Genomic DNA, 15,222 nt, shown 5'->3' on the forward strand with positions numbered 1-15,222 from the left:
AGTGGGGTACGGTCAAGTGTGGGGTGCCTCAGAGATCAGTGTCGAGGCCACTCCGGTTCCTTATTTATAAAAATGATATACCCTATAGTTTACGGGTAACTCTAAAATATTTCTGTTTGCTGATGACACTAGCTTGGTAGTAGAGGGTGTTGTGTGAAACATTGGCTCGGTTTCAAATAGTGCAGTTCATGACCTAAGTTAATGGCTTTTAGAAAACAAGCTAACGCTAAATCACAGTAAGACTCAGTTTTTCCTATTTCTAACACACAATTCAACAAAACTTGATGTTTTAATTCGACAGAATGGGTGTATGGTTAGTGAAACTGAACAGTTCAAATTTCTGGGTGTTCACATAGATAGTAAACTGTCATGGAAAGCCCATGTTCAGGATCTTGTTCAAAGACTTAATGCTGCCATTTTTACTATTCAAATGGTATCTGAAGTGAGTGATCATTCGACACGAAAGTTAGTCTACTTTGCTTATTTTCATTCACTTATGTCGTATGAAATTGTATTGTGGGGTAATTCTTCCAATTCTAAAAGCATATTTTTGGCTCTGAAACGGGTGGTTCGGGCAATAAGTGGTGCAAGTTCATAAACCTCTTGTCGTCCCCTGTTCACAAGTCTGGGTATTTTGACACACACACACACACACACACACACACACACACACACACACACACACACACACACACACATATATATATATATACACACACACACACACACACACACACACATATATATATATATATATATATATATATATATATACACGTCGATAGACACACAAACATACACACAAAATTCAAGCTTTCGCAACAAACTGTTGCCTCATCAGGAAAGAGGGAAGGAGAGGGAAAGACAAAAGGAAGTGGGTTTTAAGGGAGAGGGTAAGGAGTCATTCCAATCCCGGGAGCAGAAAGACTTACCTTAGGGGAAAAAAGGACGGGTGTACACTCGCGCGCACCCACCCACACACACACACACACACACACACACACACACAAGCATATATATATATATATATATATATATATATATATATATATATATATATATATATTCTCTCCTTACTGACATTTCTTGTTAACAATATTAGCTTATTCCCAAGAATAAGCAGCTTTAACTCTACTGCAGAAAGGTGTGCAGTATACTGCTGCATCCATTTTCAATAAGCCACCACTCAAATTCAAAAATCTTAGTAGTAATCCACGCACTTTCAAATCGAAGCTGAAGAGTTTCCTCATGGGTCACTCCTTCTAGTCTGTCAAGGAGTTCCTTGAAAAAGTAAGCTGATTCCTGTTGTATTGCTGATTGCATTTGCTTAAACTTATGGACTGACTTTTTTCGGGCTCATAAACATTTTATTTTTATCTATTATTACATTTATGTTGTAATTTCATGTACTGACATGTTCCATGACCTTTGAGATTTGCTCCTCAATTTGGTCCTATGGAACCTGACATATAATAAAGTGGCAACCGAACGACTATTCAAATTGGTGTAGAATTTTTGAGACTATCAACATGTCATATGACTTTGAGAGAAAATGTCATCCACACAATTCGGAAGCTAGTGAGGGCAATAAGTATGAGAACTAAGCGAGGGCAGTATGTGTGAGAACTATCACATAATCAGCTTAACAGCTGATGCATCCAAGCCACTAACAAGAATAATATACAGAAGAATGGAAAAATATTGTGGATCGATGACATGGTGGATCAGTTTGGCTTTAGGAAAGGTAAAGGCACCAGAGAGGTAGTTCTGATGTTGCACTTTATAATGGAAGCAAGAGTGAAGAAGAATCAGTACACTTTATAGGATCTGTCAGCAAGAGGGAAAAATAAGATTGGAAGATCATGAATGAAGTACTCCATTAAAATGAGTGTAAGGCAGGGATGCAGTATTTTGTCTCTAATGTTTAATACACTCCTGGAAATTGAAATAAGAACACCGTGAATTCATTGTCCCAGGAAGGGGAAACTTTATTGACACATTCCTGGGGTCAGATACATCACATGATCACACTGACAGAACCACAGGCACATAGACACAGGCAACAGAGCATGAACAATGTCGGCACTAGTACAGTGTATATCCAAGTTTCGCAGCAATGCAGGCTGCTATTCTCCCATGGAGACGATCGTAGAGATGCTGGATGTGGTCCTGTGGAACGGCTTGCCATGCCATTTCCACCTGGCGCCTCAGTTGGACCAGCGTTCGTGCTGGACGTGCAGACCGCGTGAGGCGACGCTTCATCCAGTCCCAAACATGCTCAATGGGGGACAGATCCGGAGATCTTGCTGGCCAGGGTAGTTGACTTACACCTTCTAGAGCACGTTGGGTGGCATGGGATACATGCGGACGTGCATTGTCCTGTTGGAACAGCAAGTTCCCTTGCCGGTCTAGGAATGGTAGAACGATGGGTTCGATGACGGTTTGGATGTACCGTGCACTATTCAGTGTCCCCTCGACGATCACCAGTGGTGTACGGCCAGTGTAGGAGATCGCTCCCCACACCATGATGCCGGGTGTTGGCCCTGTGTGCCTCGGTCGTATGCAGTCCTGATTGTGGCGCTCACCTGCACGGCGCCAAACACGCATGCGACCATCATTGGCACCAAGGCAGAAGCGACTCTCATCGCTGAAGACGACACGTCTCCATTCGTCCCTCCATTCACGCCTGTCGCGACACCACTGGAGGCGGGCTGCACGATGTTGGGGCGTGAGCGGAAGACGGCCTAACGGTGTGCGGGACCGTAGCCCAGCTTCATGGAGACGGTTGCGAATGGTCCTTGCCGATACCCCAGGAGTAACAGTGTCCCTAATTTGCTGGGAAGTGGCGGTGCGGTCCCCTACGGCACTGCGTAGGATCCTACGGTCTTGGCGTGCATCCGTGCGTCGCTGCGGTCCGGTCCCAGGTCGACGGGCACGTGCACCTTCCACTGACCACTGGCGACAACATCGATGTACTGTGGAGACCTCACGCCCCACGTGTTGAGCAATTCGGCGGTACGTCCACCCGGCCTCCCGCATGCCCACTATACGCCCTCGCTCAAAGTCCGTCAACTGCACATACGGTTCACGTCCACGCTGTCGTGGCATGCTACCAGTGTTAAAGACTGCGATGGAGCTCCGTATGCCACGGCAAACTGGCTGACATTGACGGCGACGGTGCACAAATGCTGCGCAGCTAGCGCCATTCGACGGCCAACACCGCGGTTCCTGGTGTGTCCGCTGTGCCGTGCGTGTGATCATTGCTTGTACAGCCCTCTCGCAGTGTCCGGAGCAAGTATGGTGGGTCTGACACACCGGTGTCAATGTGTTCTTTTTTCCATTTCCAGGAGTGTATATACATTGAAGAATGATGGAAATAAAAGAAAGGTTTATGAGTTGGCTTAAAATTCAGGATGAAGAATATCAATGATAAGATACACTGGTGACATTGTTATCCTCAGTGGAAGTCGGGAAGAGTCACAGGATCTGTTGAATGGAATGAACGGATCTAATGAGCACAAATTTGGATGAAGAGCAAACCAGGGTAAAACAGAAGTACTGAGAAGTAGCAGAAATGAGAATAGCAAGAAACTTCAAATATAAGCTGGTGATGACAAAGTTAAGGATTTCTGTTACCTTGGAAGCAAAATAATCCATGACAAACGAAGCAATGAGGACATAAAAAGCAAACTAGCAAAAGCATTGAGGGCATTTCTGGCCAAGAGAAGTGCACTGGTATCAAACATAGGTCTTAATTTGACAAAGAAATTTCTGAGAATTTACATTTGGAGCACAACATTGTGTGGTAGTGAATCATGTACAATAGGAAAACCAGAAGTGAAGAGAATCAAAGCATGCGAGATGTTGTGTTACAAAAGAAAGTTGAAAATTAGATGGGCTGATAAAATAAGGTACTAGAGGGAGCCGTAGATGATAAAAACTGCAGGGGGAGATAGAGGCTGGAATACATCCAATAAATAATTGAGGATTTAGGGAGCTAGTTTTACTCTGGGATGAAGAGGTTAGTGCAGGAGATAAATTTGTGGTGGGCTGAATCAGACCGGTCACAAGACTAACTACGCAAAGAAGTAGGAGTGGACTTACTAATGTTTCTCTCCCATCTCAGATGTATGTATCTTGCCTTAAAGTTGTAATGCTATTTTTTCTCCTGAACTTTATCTCCACACAGTGACTTAAAACATCTAAATGTTTCTGCCTTGAAATGGATCAATGTTCAGTGATGTAAGAATTCTCCTCTAAGACTTTTTTTTTATGTAGTAGGGTCTCCAGTTCATTTCCATTAAAAAAACAGAATATTTTACACAGTTTTGAAAAAACTAGGACAATGAAGGGAAAAAAAACTGGTTACAAATTGTATTGTGAAAATTGATGGACATGAAAGTTTACCTTTGTGTTACACACTCAGATTCTCCTAGATGATGTATTACAATATTCTGTTGCACTGTCACTATACTTTTTGCTTTGATGTATGAGGTGTGTTTTTTAAGTAAGTACCTTCTTGAAATTAAAAAAAGACGTGCTAAGATATCTCAATAATTTTATTTTTAGACAGAAGCCTGTACCTTAATCTACACACTGACGCCATTACAATCTGATTCTTCCTTGTTTACGATGTGTACTGAGTGTTTAAGATGCCTCTGATAATCGTGAGTCCCGCCGACTGGGAAGTATGGGCTGTTATAAATTTCTTAGTGCTAAAGGCCTAAAAGTGATCAATATTCATCGTGAGATCTGTGCAGTTTATGGAGAAAACATTATGAGTGATGGAATGGTAAGAAAGTGAGTGAGAGCATTTAAAGATGGCCACACAAATGTGCATGATGAACAACAGAGTGGGTGTCCTTTGGTCATTAATGAAAGTTTGGTGCAGGAAGTGAACAATAAGGTGAGAGAAAACAGACACTTACGATTTCCCCCTTGCAGGATGACGTGCCTAATGTTTCTCGTAGTGTTTTGTATGGCATTGTGACCGAGTACTTGAATTACCGAAAATTGTGTGCACATTGGGTACCGAAAATGTTGACAGATGTGCACAAAACCAAATGTTAGACAGTGCATTGAATTTCCTTGAGTGGTACCACCATGACGGTGATGATTTCTTAAGCCAAATTGTTACGGGCGATGAAACATGGGTGGCCCACATCACACCAGAATCAAAGCAACAGACCATGGAAGTTGAGCAAGGGCATCGCTTTGGTGCAAGACAATGCCTGTCCGCATGTGGTGAATCAGACCAAAGATATCATCACATCTTTTCGATGGGAAACTCGAAATCATCCTCCGTACAGCCCCGATCTTGTGCCCGGTGACTACCATCTGTTCCTGCACTTGAAGAAACACCTGGGCGGTCAGCATCTTCAAGATGATGACGAAGTCAAAACAGTGGTGATGCAGTGGTTAGCAAGTCAGGCGGCAGACTTCTATACGGAGGGTATTCAAAAACGGGTACATTGTTATGACAAGTGCCTCAATATTGACAGAAGTTATGTAGGAAAGTAGATTAAGGTACAGGCTTTCATGTAAAAATAAAATTATTGAGATATCTTAGCACATATTTTTTTAATTTCGAAACGGTACTTACTTAAAAAACACGCCTCGTATTTTATTCAGATGTGCATTTTTGTTTGAATACTCATGCAATGTTTCTTCATTTTTACCTGAGTCACAGGTCAGGCCTTCCACCAGATCCAGTTGCAAAGTATGAATTGCACAGCGTACATTCTACAGTTATGCACTGGCAGTGGTGAAAGTAAACTCACTTTTTATATTGCCGCTAAAATTACACTTTCATTTTGACATGATGAAATAGTAGTGTACATACTTGTGAAATGTGCCATACATTGCAAATCAAACATCCAGTACCGTAATATACTTTAGCTAGAATTTTGTGTGTATGTATGTGTTTGTTTGTGTTTCTATTGACCTGCCAGCGCTTTCGTATGGTAAGTCACATCATCTTTGTTTTTAAATATATTTAAATGACCAGTTAGATAACTCAAAAAAGCCAAATTTGCCACCCACTTAAGCTCACAAAGTAATTCTTCTGGACGTCCTTTCATTTTCAAAAAGGTACTGATTTCATCCCTCATGGAGAAAAACGATTAAACATCTTCCCTCTCCTCAGCCATCTTACATCAGTGTGGTATGGTATGTCCAGGTATTCCACTTCGATATCAGCCAGAAATTCTTTAAATTGGTAATGTGTGAGCCATGTGAGCAAAGATAATTAACCATTTGAACAACTCAATTCAATTCAATTCAATTTATTAGCATCCTTGTAGTACATCATCAAAATGATATAGGAATTGTCAATAAACATTACAATTTAAAATACATATACATGAAAATTTGTAATTGAATTTACTTGTCACTTAGACATTACAATTTTAATAGAACTTTTAGAACATTAACATGAAAATATACAAGTAGGATAACAACGTACAAAAAAAAAAAAAAAAAAAAAAAAAGTTTGTGATTCTCACATCAAAGATTATTTACATTCTTACATTAACAGTTTCACACTTTCATAGAAACAGCGAGTATTTAAATGTGAGCAATTACACATATTTATTATGTCAGGGAAATATTAACTGTGCTTTTATTGTCAACGATTCACAAACTCTTCAATACTGTAAAAACTATTGCTCAATAACATGTTTTTTAATTCTCTTTTAAATATGTACAGTTTTGGTATTATTTTTAGTTCTTTGGGGAGAGGACTGTAGAGGATTTTGGGTTGGTATAGTACACTTTTGTGATACATAGCTGTTTTATGAAATCATTCCTATTCCTTGTTTCGTAGTTGTGAAATTCTCTGTTTAATGTAGAAAATTCCTCGTGTTCTTTTAAGAAACATATGCTTTCATATATGTATAAAGATGGTAGTGTCATGATTTTCAATTCTTTGAAAGCTTGCCTACAAGAGTCTCTATATCCTATACCTTTTATTATTCTGACTGCCTTCTTTTGTAGTCTAAATGAGTGTTTTGTTAGACTGATGTTCCCCCAAAACTGTACGCCGTATCTTAATAAACTGTGCATGAATGAGAAATAAACACATAACACTGTCTTAATATTACATGAGCTTTTAAGCATTCTAAGTATACAACTGTGCCCATAACATTTTTTATTTTGACAACCTTCGCAGAAAGTGCCCGTGGTGTATCAGACAATGGACTGCCGTGAATAAGGAACAGCCAACTTCAGACATTTTTGAATTGTGCTTCTAAAATTGCCAAATATTAATAAAGAACCATTGGCTTTCTTGTCAAACAAGTGGTGTACTGCAGTTAATACAAACACTGCTCCACTTACCCCATTTCTTGGACTGTGCAGTTTCTTCTTGAACTCATTCCTAATTAAGATGATCACAGAGTACATCACAAAGTTGTAGTAGTAGTGTGTGACCTGCACATAATGACACCTTCAAATTGAGATGCACATCCTCAGCCAGGTGAAAATAGTTATTGGTACATTTTGTCTAGTCTCAGGCAAGAAGTTGTTGCAAATACTATACCTGTGCTATCTTGGTTTCCATAATTGAAGATTATGAAAACATCTAAGCCCAGTACATTCAGTCAACATAAAAATATAAATTAAAAAAAAAATACACACAGACAAACAGAATGACCATTTGATGTGAAACAATTAGAGAACTTTCTTTTGACAGGTATCATTTTCATAGTAAAGGAAACATGCTTATGTTGCAGCAGACAGTGGTGAGGCCCATACGTTTTACTATGTAAGCTCATTATTTAGACTGATGGGTACCCCAAATCCACCTGAAACTGAATTTTCTGATTTTTACTTGGGAGTTCAAAGAAAATTAATGTTGCATTTTGGGGACTGCATAGTATTTGGTCAAACCAAAATGAATTTCATTTCAAATGTATCTCGAGGTTGAATCCTTGTTTTTATTCTGATCTGACAAATAGATTATGTGTCCTCATTTGTAATAGCAATTTCAAGGCATGCTTATTTTCCATTAAGCAAGAAACAATCATAACATGATGGGTAAACAGGATGACACTGTGTTGAGTTTAAATTTGAGGAGAATAGATGCGGTAACAGGTTTCGAGATCCTATCTCATCAAGATTCATTGTATATATTATTTTCCATTAAGCAAGAAACAGTCATAACATGATGGGTACACAGGATGACACTGTGTTGAGTTTAAATTTGAGGAGAATAGATGCGATAACAAGTTTCGAGATCCTATCTCATCAAGATTCATTGTATATCTTTTTCTGTCCTTATTGTTTCACAGCCTTTGTTTTGACATTAAGGTTGCTGCTGTAATTTCAGTTCAGTATAAAATTACTGTTTATTGGCTATTATTCAAATACCACCATGTCACACTTTCTTCAAAGTTTCCTATCGTGATAATTTAATTCAATACTATTCATATGACACTACATCATTTGCAGCCCAAAGTTGATCTGTTCCCACCAATGGGATGCTAAGTTAAGCTCTCTCCAACAGTGCTATGGTTGCACCACCATAATACCTGATGAACTCACATCGCAGAGGGCTGTGCATGGGAAGCATTTATCTGAACACGTTATCCATGAGTTGATGTTGAAGAAGCATCAGATCTCCATGATTACTTTCTTCACTCATTGTCCTAGTGGGTCGACAAACTAATTGGAATTTAACAAATAAATATGGACTGGGTTTTCCTAACAATGAAATTATTGTAGCAAAAACTTTAACATAGCATACAATAAAATTGACTTTATTGTTGTTCTACTATTTAACAAAAAGATGTAATCTAGGCCCGTAACTTATCATCAACCAGGTTTCTTGCTTGCTAGCAAATAGTAAGTTTGTATTTGTACACTGTCAGAAGACTTCAGTTGATCTCAGGTAGCATCATAGATGGCAACTGTTTTACAAAATAACCGGTTTACTGCATGTGCAGTATACTGTAACATTAACAGTTTAACATTTGCCCTTGTTTCCTGTGATTGAATTAACATTTTTGCTTAATATTTTACAACAGCAGTTTAAAACTCTGGCGTATAAACTTTCAGCTCTCCTTTTACTACATCTTCCACAGGTGGTCACTCTTCCCCTTCCCATGGCATATAAGATGATACTATCTTCTCTGCTACTGGTTTCTACTTGCAAGGGAACTGTCACTTTGCTACAACTAAATGTTGCCTTATCCAAAAACTAATAATAGAATTCGTATTCTATAAATTCACTCCTAATAAAACCAGTAAAAAAATATTGTTTTTCATGGTCAAACAAATACATCAAATAAGAGAATTAGCAATAATAAATATAAATAAAATATGTACCTTGTTGCTTTGGACCAATGAAATTTTAGAAGGACTCAATGGAAACATGTAGGTTTCACATACCTGTATTAAGATGTTGAACATAATGGGAAAAGTATCAGGCAGCATGAGAAGAGCTGACCTTCATATTTCAGCAACATCTTGTAAAAAATGCACTGCTTACCTCGAAATGCATATCAGTTCCACAAACTAGCTGATATGTTTTTCACATAAATTATGATTCTTTTCCTCTAATATCTTATAAAAAACTGTTATGACGTAATCCACCATATCATGTAGGTGTGGAAAAATCTGCTGGGCAGCATCATGACAGTCCGCTACTAACAAAACAAGCCAATTCTTTAGAACATGTCAGTATCTTTTTAATATAACTATTTGCTCATTACCTCAAACATTGAATTGATGACTTGTATCAAGTTTGGTGAATTACAAGTTATATATGCTAAAAAAACATGGAAGTAAATCATGAGCTCCAGTATTATTATTATAATGCTCTGAACAAGCATTCCAAGATATGTTGTGGCACTGATATTATACATGAACAAAGTGGGGTCTTTTAATTTGGAAAAAGAATTCAGCAATCAGTCACAAATTCAATCTGTATTTTACTGCAGATCTAGATTTCAGCTATTGAATAGCTATCTTAAAAAAATGCGTGAAAATGTACTTGATTCAGTAATTAAAGATGTAAACTAAAACCACATTTTACAATAGTAGTAGCAACATATTAGGTAATGTACCATTTCAACAAAGTCATATAGAGTTTTCAAGCTACTGACAATACATGTTACTATATGACTAACATTTAACAGCTACATAACAGATTCTAACAGAGGCTGTCGTTTACAGAGCAGTAAAAGGAGCCACAGTTTATGTCATATGGGAAGAGTAACACCCTCTATACCACTAATGCCAATGCAAATTACCAGTTCAGTTTTTTGTGTAAAATTGGCATTAAAATTTAAATACAAAATCCAAGTAATCTTTATTGCAATTAACAATTTTGGCATAAAGCAAATATATATTAAAATTTTGCAGATGATATTAAATTAGCAGAAAAATTGACTCACTGAATAAATGTGGAAAGACAATATAAAATACTATAAAACATCTTTACATAAAACTTAATAAAAAGTCTAGAGTAACCAGTCATACTCAGTGATTGTCATTGCAGTGTTACCTGTTAAAAATAATATACTTATCTTAATAAACATAACAAAATTGTACGAAAGCTGCCATGCATTAGCTGCAGAGAAGAAAAGATGTGCACAGATTGCCTTATATGTAAAATTGTAAGAGATTAATTCAAGATGTGTTGGGTGAAATTGATGTTAAAAACATTAACAAATAAGATAATTACAAAACATTACAAGAAAAAACATCACCTTCAAGTAAAAGTGATTTTGTTCTCACGTGGTGAATTGCTAAGTGTTGTCACATAAAGAGGAGAAATGTCCGGAATACTACATCCGTCCTGTATCATGAAGTCTTCTGCCTCCACGTAGGTGGCTGTCAAAAAGCTCCAAAACTGGTAGCTTTTCATCACCACCTACTCACTGAGCAGGCAGGTGCCAGAAAACCTCAGATTGCAAAGAATCTCAGTCTCCTCCACAAAGTCCATAAATCTGCCTTTTTCAGTTCTATGTCGCAGTCTTACATGAAAGTGCAGGTATGGAACACCACATACAATCTCAATAAGCTAAGTAGAAAAGTTAGATTTTTCATCTGTATCTCACCTTTCCAAAGCCATGTATTCGCCAAACCCAACTTCAAATCTTCTTCCTGTCTGCCCTACATGACAAGAATCACAGTATGAAAATTTAATTGTATACACACTTGATTCATGATAAATTAATCTTCTGTCAATACTGAGTAAGAATATGCCCAAGATTATTTATAGTTGAGAATGAAGCCACTGTATTTTGTTTCCTAAAAATTGATGCTGTTCTCATACTAACTTTATCATACTATAGCAAACAAATGTATTTATTATTGTTGTCTTCCAATTTATTGGTAATATGTTGTCATACATCTTGTTGGCAATTAGTAGCAATTTTATTATAAATTTTATTTATATCATGTGGAGAATAGCCATTTTCTTTGACAATGTATTTAATGGTATCTAGCTCTTTTTCTCATTCAACTTATGAGAGTGGGAGCTTGTATAGACAATTAAAGTCGTTTAGTAACAAGTTGTCACAAGCTTGAGTCTATATGGCTCAGTTTAAATGGTACATTACCAAATCTGTTGTCACTACTATTGTAAACTGTGGTTTTAATTTACATCTTAATTATTGATTATTGTATATTTTCTTGTACTTTTAGCACTTGAGATAGCTATTCAATAGCTGAAATCTGAATCTGTAATAAAATACAGACTGGATTTGTGAATGATTGCTGAAGTCCTTTTCCATTTTTGAAATATGCCACAGTTGCTGTGCACAAATGGTATGATGGAGTCAAACTTTTTTATCTTTTCTGAATCAGGAATTTCATTATTTCTACAAATGAATCAAATTGTTTTTGAAATAAATCCTTCAACAGCACCAAGCTTCAGGTTTGTTAGAACCAAGCCAATATTCCGTTTTGAATCAGCCTTCTCTTCTTCACTAGCAACCCCCCCTCCCCAACCCCCAACTGTGTTAACATTTGCATACACACTCACTTCTACACATATATTCTCTTTGGATACTAGCCTAATGGACTACTTTCAGGTTTATGGTGTGAGTTTAACAATGAGTTATTAGGGAGAGTCATTTACTAGAAACTTCAGAGTGATCTGCCAGTCACTGCATCAAACTAGGATTTTCTTTTACCAGGGCTTTTGGAACATGGCAGCCCTTAATGACCAATAATATTATCTGTGATCCAGATTTAAAGTACAAATTATGTTACTTACCATGTCTCATTTATAATGTGAGTCAGACTGATTACATTACTCTGCTCCTGATGTTTTATGTGCTGACAATTGTCTCTTCATGTAAGCATAGGCTTATGTGGCCATTGTTACTGTCAGTAACATTATTCAAGGTATGTGATAGCATTGTCAATGTATGAAAGTTCTCAGACTTTTTGACCACTGGTCCCTTCCTCAGGGAGTATTGCTGAGCAAAATACCCTGAGGAAGGCCATTTGCAACACTGCGTAAAATGTTGGAGAGAGAGAGAGAGAGAGAGAGAGAGAGAGAGAGAGAGAGAGAGAGAGTGAGTGAGTGATTGTGTAAATACAACACAACAGAAAATAAAGTTTAATTTTTTATTTTACTGTTTTCTGAAAGCGTACCGTACACTGAATACTTCTCAGTTCAACAAATACTGAAATTTATGAAACTATATCTATGTATAAAATATAAAAACTGTATAAAGTTGCTCTGATGTTCAAATGCTGCTTCTCTTCTTGATCCATGTCCCCGGCAAACAGCATTTGCTCTCTTCATTCTAGTGGAATTTCTTCCTGTATGATCTGTAAAAGAAATTATAAAATAGTCTATGAGAATGCAGATTGCTATGAAACCATTTCAGGTTATTGTCATGAACCTGCCCTTCAATGTCTCTTAATAATTTGCAAGGAAGTAAATGTCCTATAAGCTATAGAGCACACTGTTTTATGAGTGATTATTAAAAGAAAATGGTACCTCATCTTAAAAGACATTATTTATTTAATTCATTATGTAATGATTAGTTGCAACTAGAAGAGGCATTTTTACCAGCCCACTAAATTTTCCAACACATTTACAGTTATGAAAACAGTTTTTTTTTTCAATTTATAGCTGCCTTTTGCAGCTTTATATACAAATTGACTTGCGTAAATTCTCCAGCATTCATGTGCTTTGTTCTGCTTTTTCTGTTTTAATAGTTTAGTTTGTGTTTATGATAGAAACTTATGGCTGCCAAGAAGAACTGTAAATTTGATTATACATTTTTACATAACTTTCGATGTGAAGTTTTGATCTCTGAACAATGAGTTCAGTGGTAGTATTCATTTAGACAAAATTCATTATTTAAGGAAGCTCTGAAATTTTTAAAATTGCAACACATTTGAGGTAAGAGTTGTAAGATGGAAGATGTAAAAATCACTTTTTGTAAAGTGCTTCACTTGGTTTCAACAGCAGCAAATAATTTCATTTAATAATTTTATATAGTGTCACATCGTAACCAGAATCAAGACCCAATCTGAAAGCAGGATCATCACTGAAGTGTAACACTTAGCTCTGAAACCACATTTTTCACGAAAACCGATGTACAGTCTGAACAGAACCAACATCCTGGATGAAGAGTACTGCTATTTATACAGATATCGAATATTCCTGAATATACAAACATTGAAAACGTAAGGAATTCTGAGAACCTACCCGAAGTGATAAATACTAAATAAAAAATAATTTCTGGTGGTTAGATTTGAACTGGCGACCTGCAGTATGCCAATCTGTCACCCTCGTCACTATGCCACACTGATTGCAGCTCGGCTTGCAGCATTGCTCCATCCCCCAGAGAAACAGCAATCCACTGTTTCAGAAGTTCTCAGTGAAGCTGACTACAGTACTCTGGATCTAGATCTCATCAGTGGTCATCTGCATGGTAGCACTGGCGGTTCCTCATATTCTAGTCATGTTGTTGCATCCTCTTCACTGTCCAGGTCTCTACCAATCCATTAAACACTATGCAAGGCAATGTAAAGAAGATAGCCCTTCCCATGAAAGCTACACAGTTATTGAGCACATCTTCAGTAGTCCTGAACAAGAAGCCCCCACTGATCTGCTCTTCAGGACTGTAGTAGGGCTTCACATAGAGGACATGGATAAAGTTTCAGTGCTTTAGCCTTCTTGATGAAAGTTCATGACCTCAACTTCACATGTGATGGCTGACAAGTGACAAAGGACACAGTACGATCCAAAGTAGCATTTCAGTAACTTTTCTGAAGCTCTCACTTTCCACAAAGACATAAAAATCCATACCACCTCTCCTGAGCTGTATCTCACTGGCCAGTGCCTGGTGTTATAGTGCATTTGGTCTTTCTTGTGGGTTTTCAGGGTCCTTACGTGACCTAATTTTCTCCTGGACATCCAGGATCTGTATGTGAGCTAACTGTCTTGCTTCTTGGCCCTGCTAACGAGCTGTTTCATGTAGTCTTCCTGACTATCACCTAGTTAAAATGGAAACATTGTATCCATTGTCGTTTCAGCCTCACACCACAACTGTGAAACAGAAAGAATGGTGTAAAGCCTGTAGTATCTTCCTTTGCCATATTGTATGTGAATGTGACAATGGTATCCCAATCTCTCTGTTTGACATTAATGTTCGAGAGCATATCTGCTAACATCTTATTAAAGCATTCTGAGAGACTATTTGGGGGGGAAGGGGGGGGGGGGGAGGAGGAGTTGTGTTCCTGTGAATGATTCGCAATGAGAATTACCTCTGATACTATTCTCGACTGGAAAACTTTTCTGTGGTCCAAGCTCATCACAAGGGGTTCTCCGTGCTACAAAATGATGTCTTTTACCATGAACTTGCCACTTCGAGAGCTTCAGCAGTCAGCACAGCTTTGGTGGCAACGTAGTGAGTGAGGCAGTCAGTGCAGACTGTTATCCATTTGTCAACTTCAGGAAGCTTCCTAAGAGGTCAGTCCTAGTCCCGCAAAAAAGATGCTTTTGCATGTGGAGTTGGTATCAGATGCCCCAGATTAACTATGTTATTTGCTTCTGTCACTGGCATTCCTTACATTGCCTCACATAATGTTTAATGGATCAATAGAGACCTGGAGACAGTGAAACTTGCATCTGATCCTCTTGAGAGTCTGCACAAATCCCAGATGAACACGTGTTGGAACATTATGAAAAACTTCAGGATAGTGGACCGTACATGATCTGGGACAATGAGCAATCATTTCAGTCCAGTTGGG

At 37.9% G+C, this 15,222-nt stretch overlaps 1 protein-coding gene across 1 annotated transcript in view; it reads right to left on the reverse strand.

Moving 5' to 3' along the window:
• Nucleotides 1-12,565: 12,565 nt before the first annotated feature.
• Nucleotides 12,566-15,222, reverse strand: part of LOC124594116 (E3 ubiquitin-protein ligase lubel) — a 468,996-nt gene continuing 466,339 nt past the window's right edge. Inside the window, exon 24 of the mRNA XM_047132473.1 lies at nt 12,566-12,786. Coding sequence (XP_046988429.1) covers nt 12,757-12,786 — 30 coding nt within the window. The 3' untranslated portion in view covers nt 12,566-12,756. The remainder of the gene's footprint in view (nt 12,787-15,222) is intronic.

Source organism: Schistocerca americana, chromosome 2 (assembly GCF_021461395.2).
Source record: "Schistocerca americana isolate TAMUIC-IGC-003095 chromosome 2, iqSchAmer2.1, whole genome shotgun sequence".
In the NCBI taxonomy this organism is placed as follows: Eukaryota; Metazoa; Arthropoda; class Insecta; order Orthoptera; family Acrididae; genus Schistocerca; species Schistocerca americana.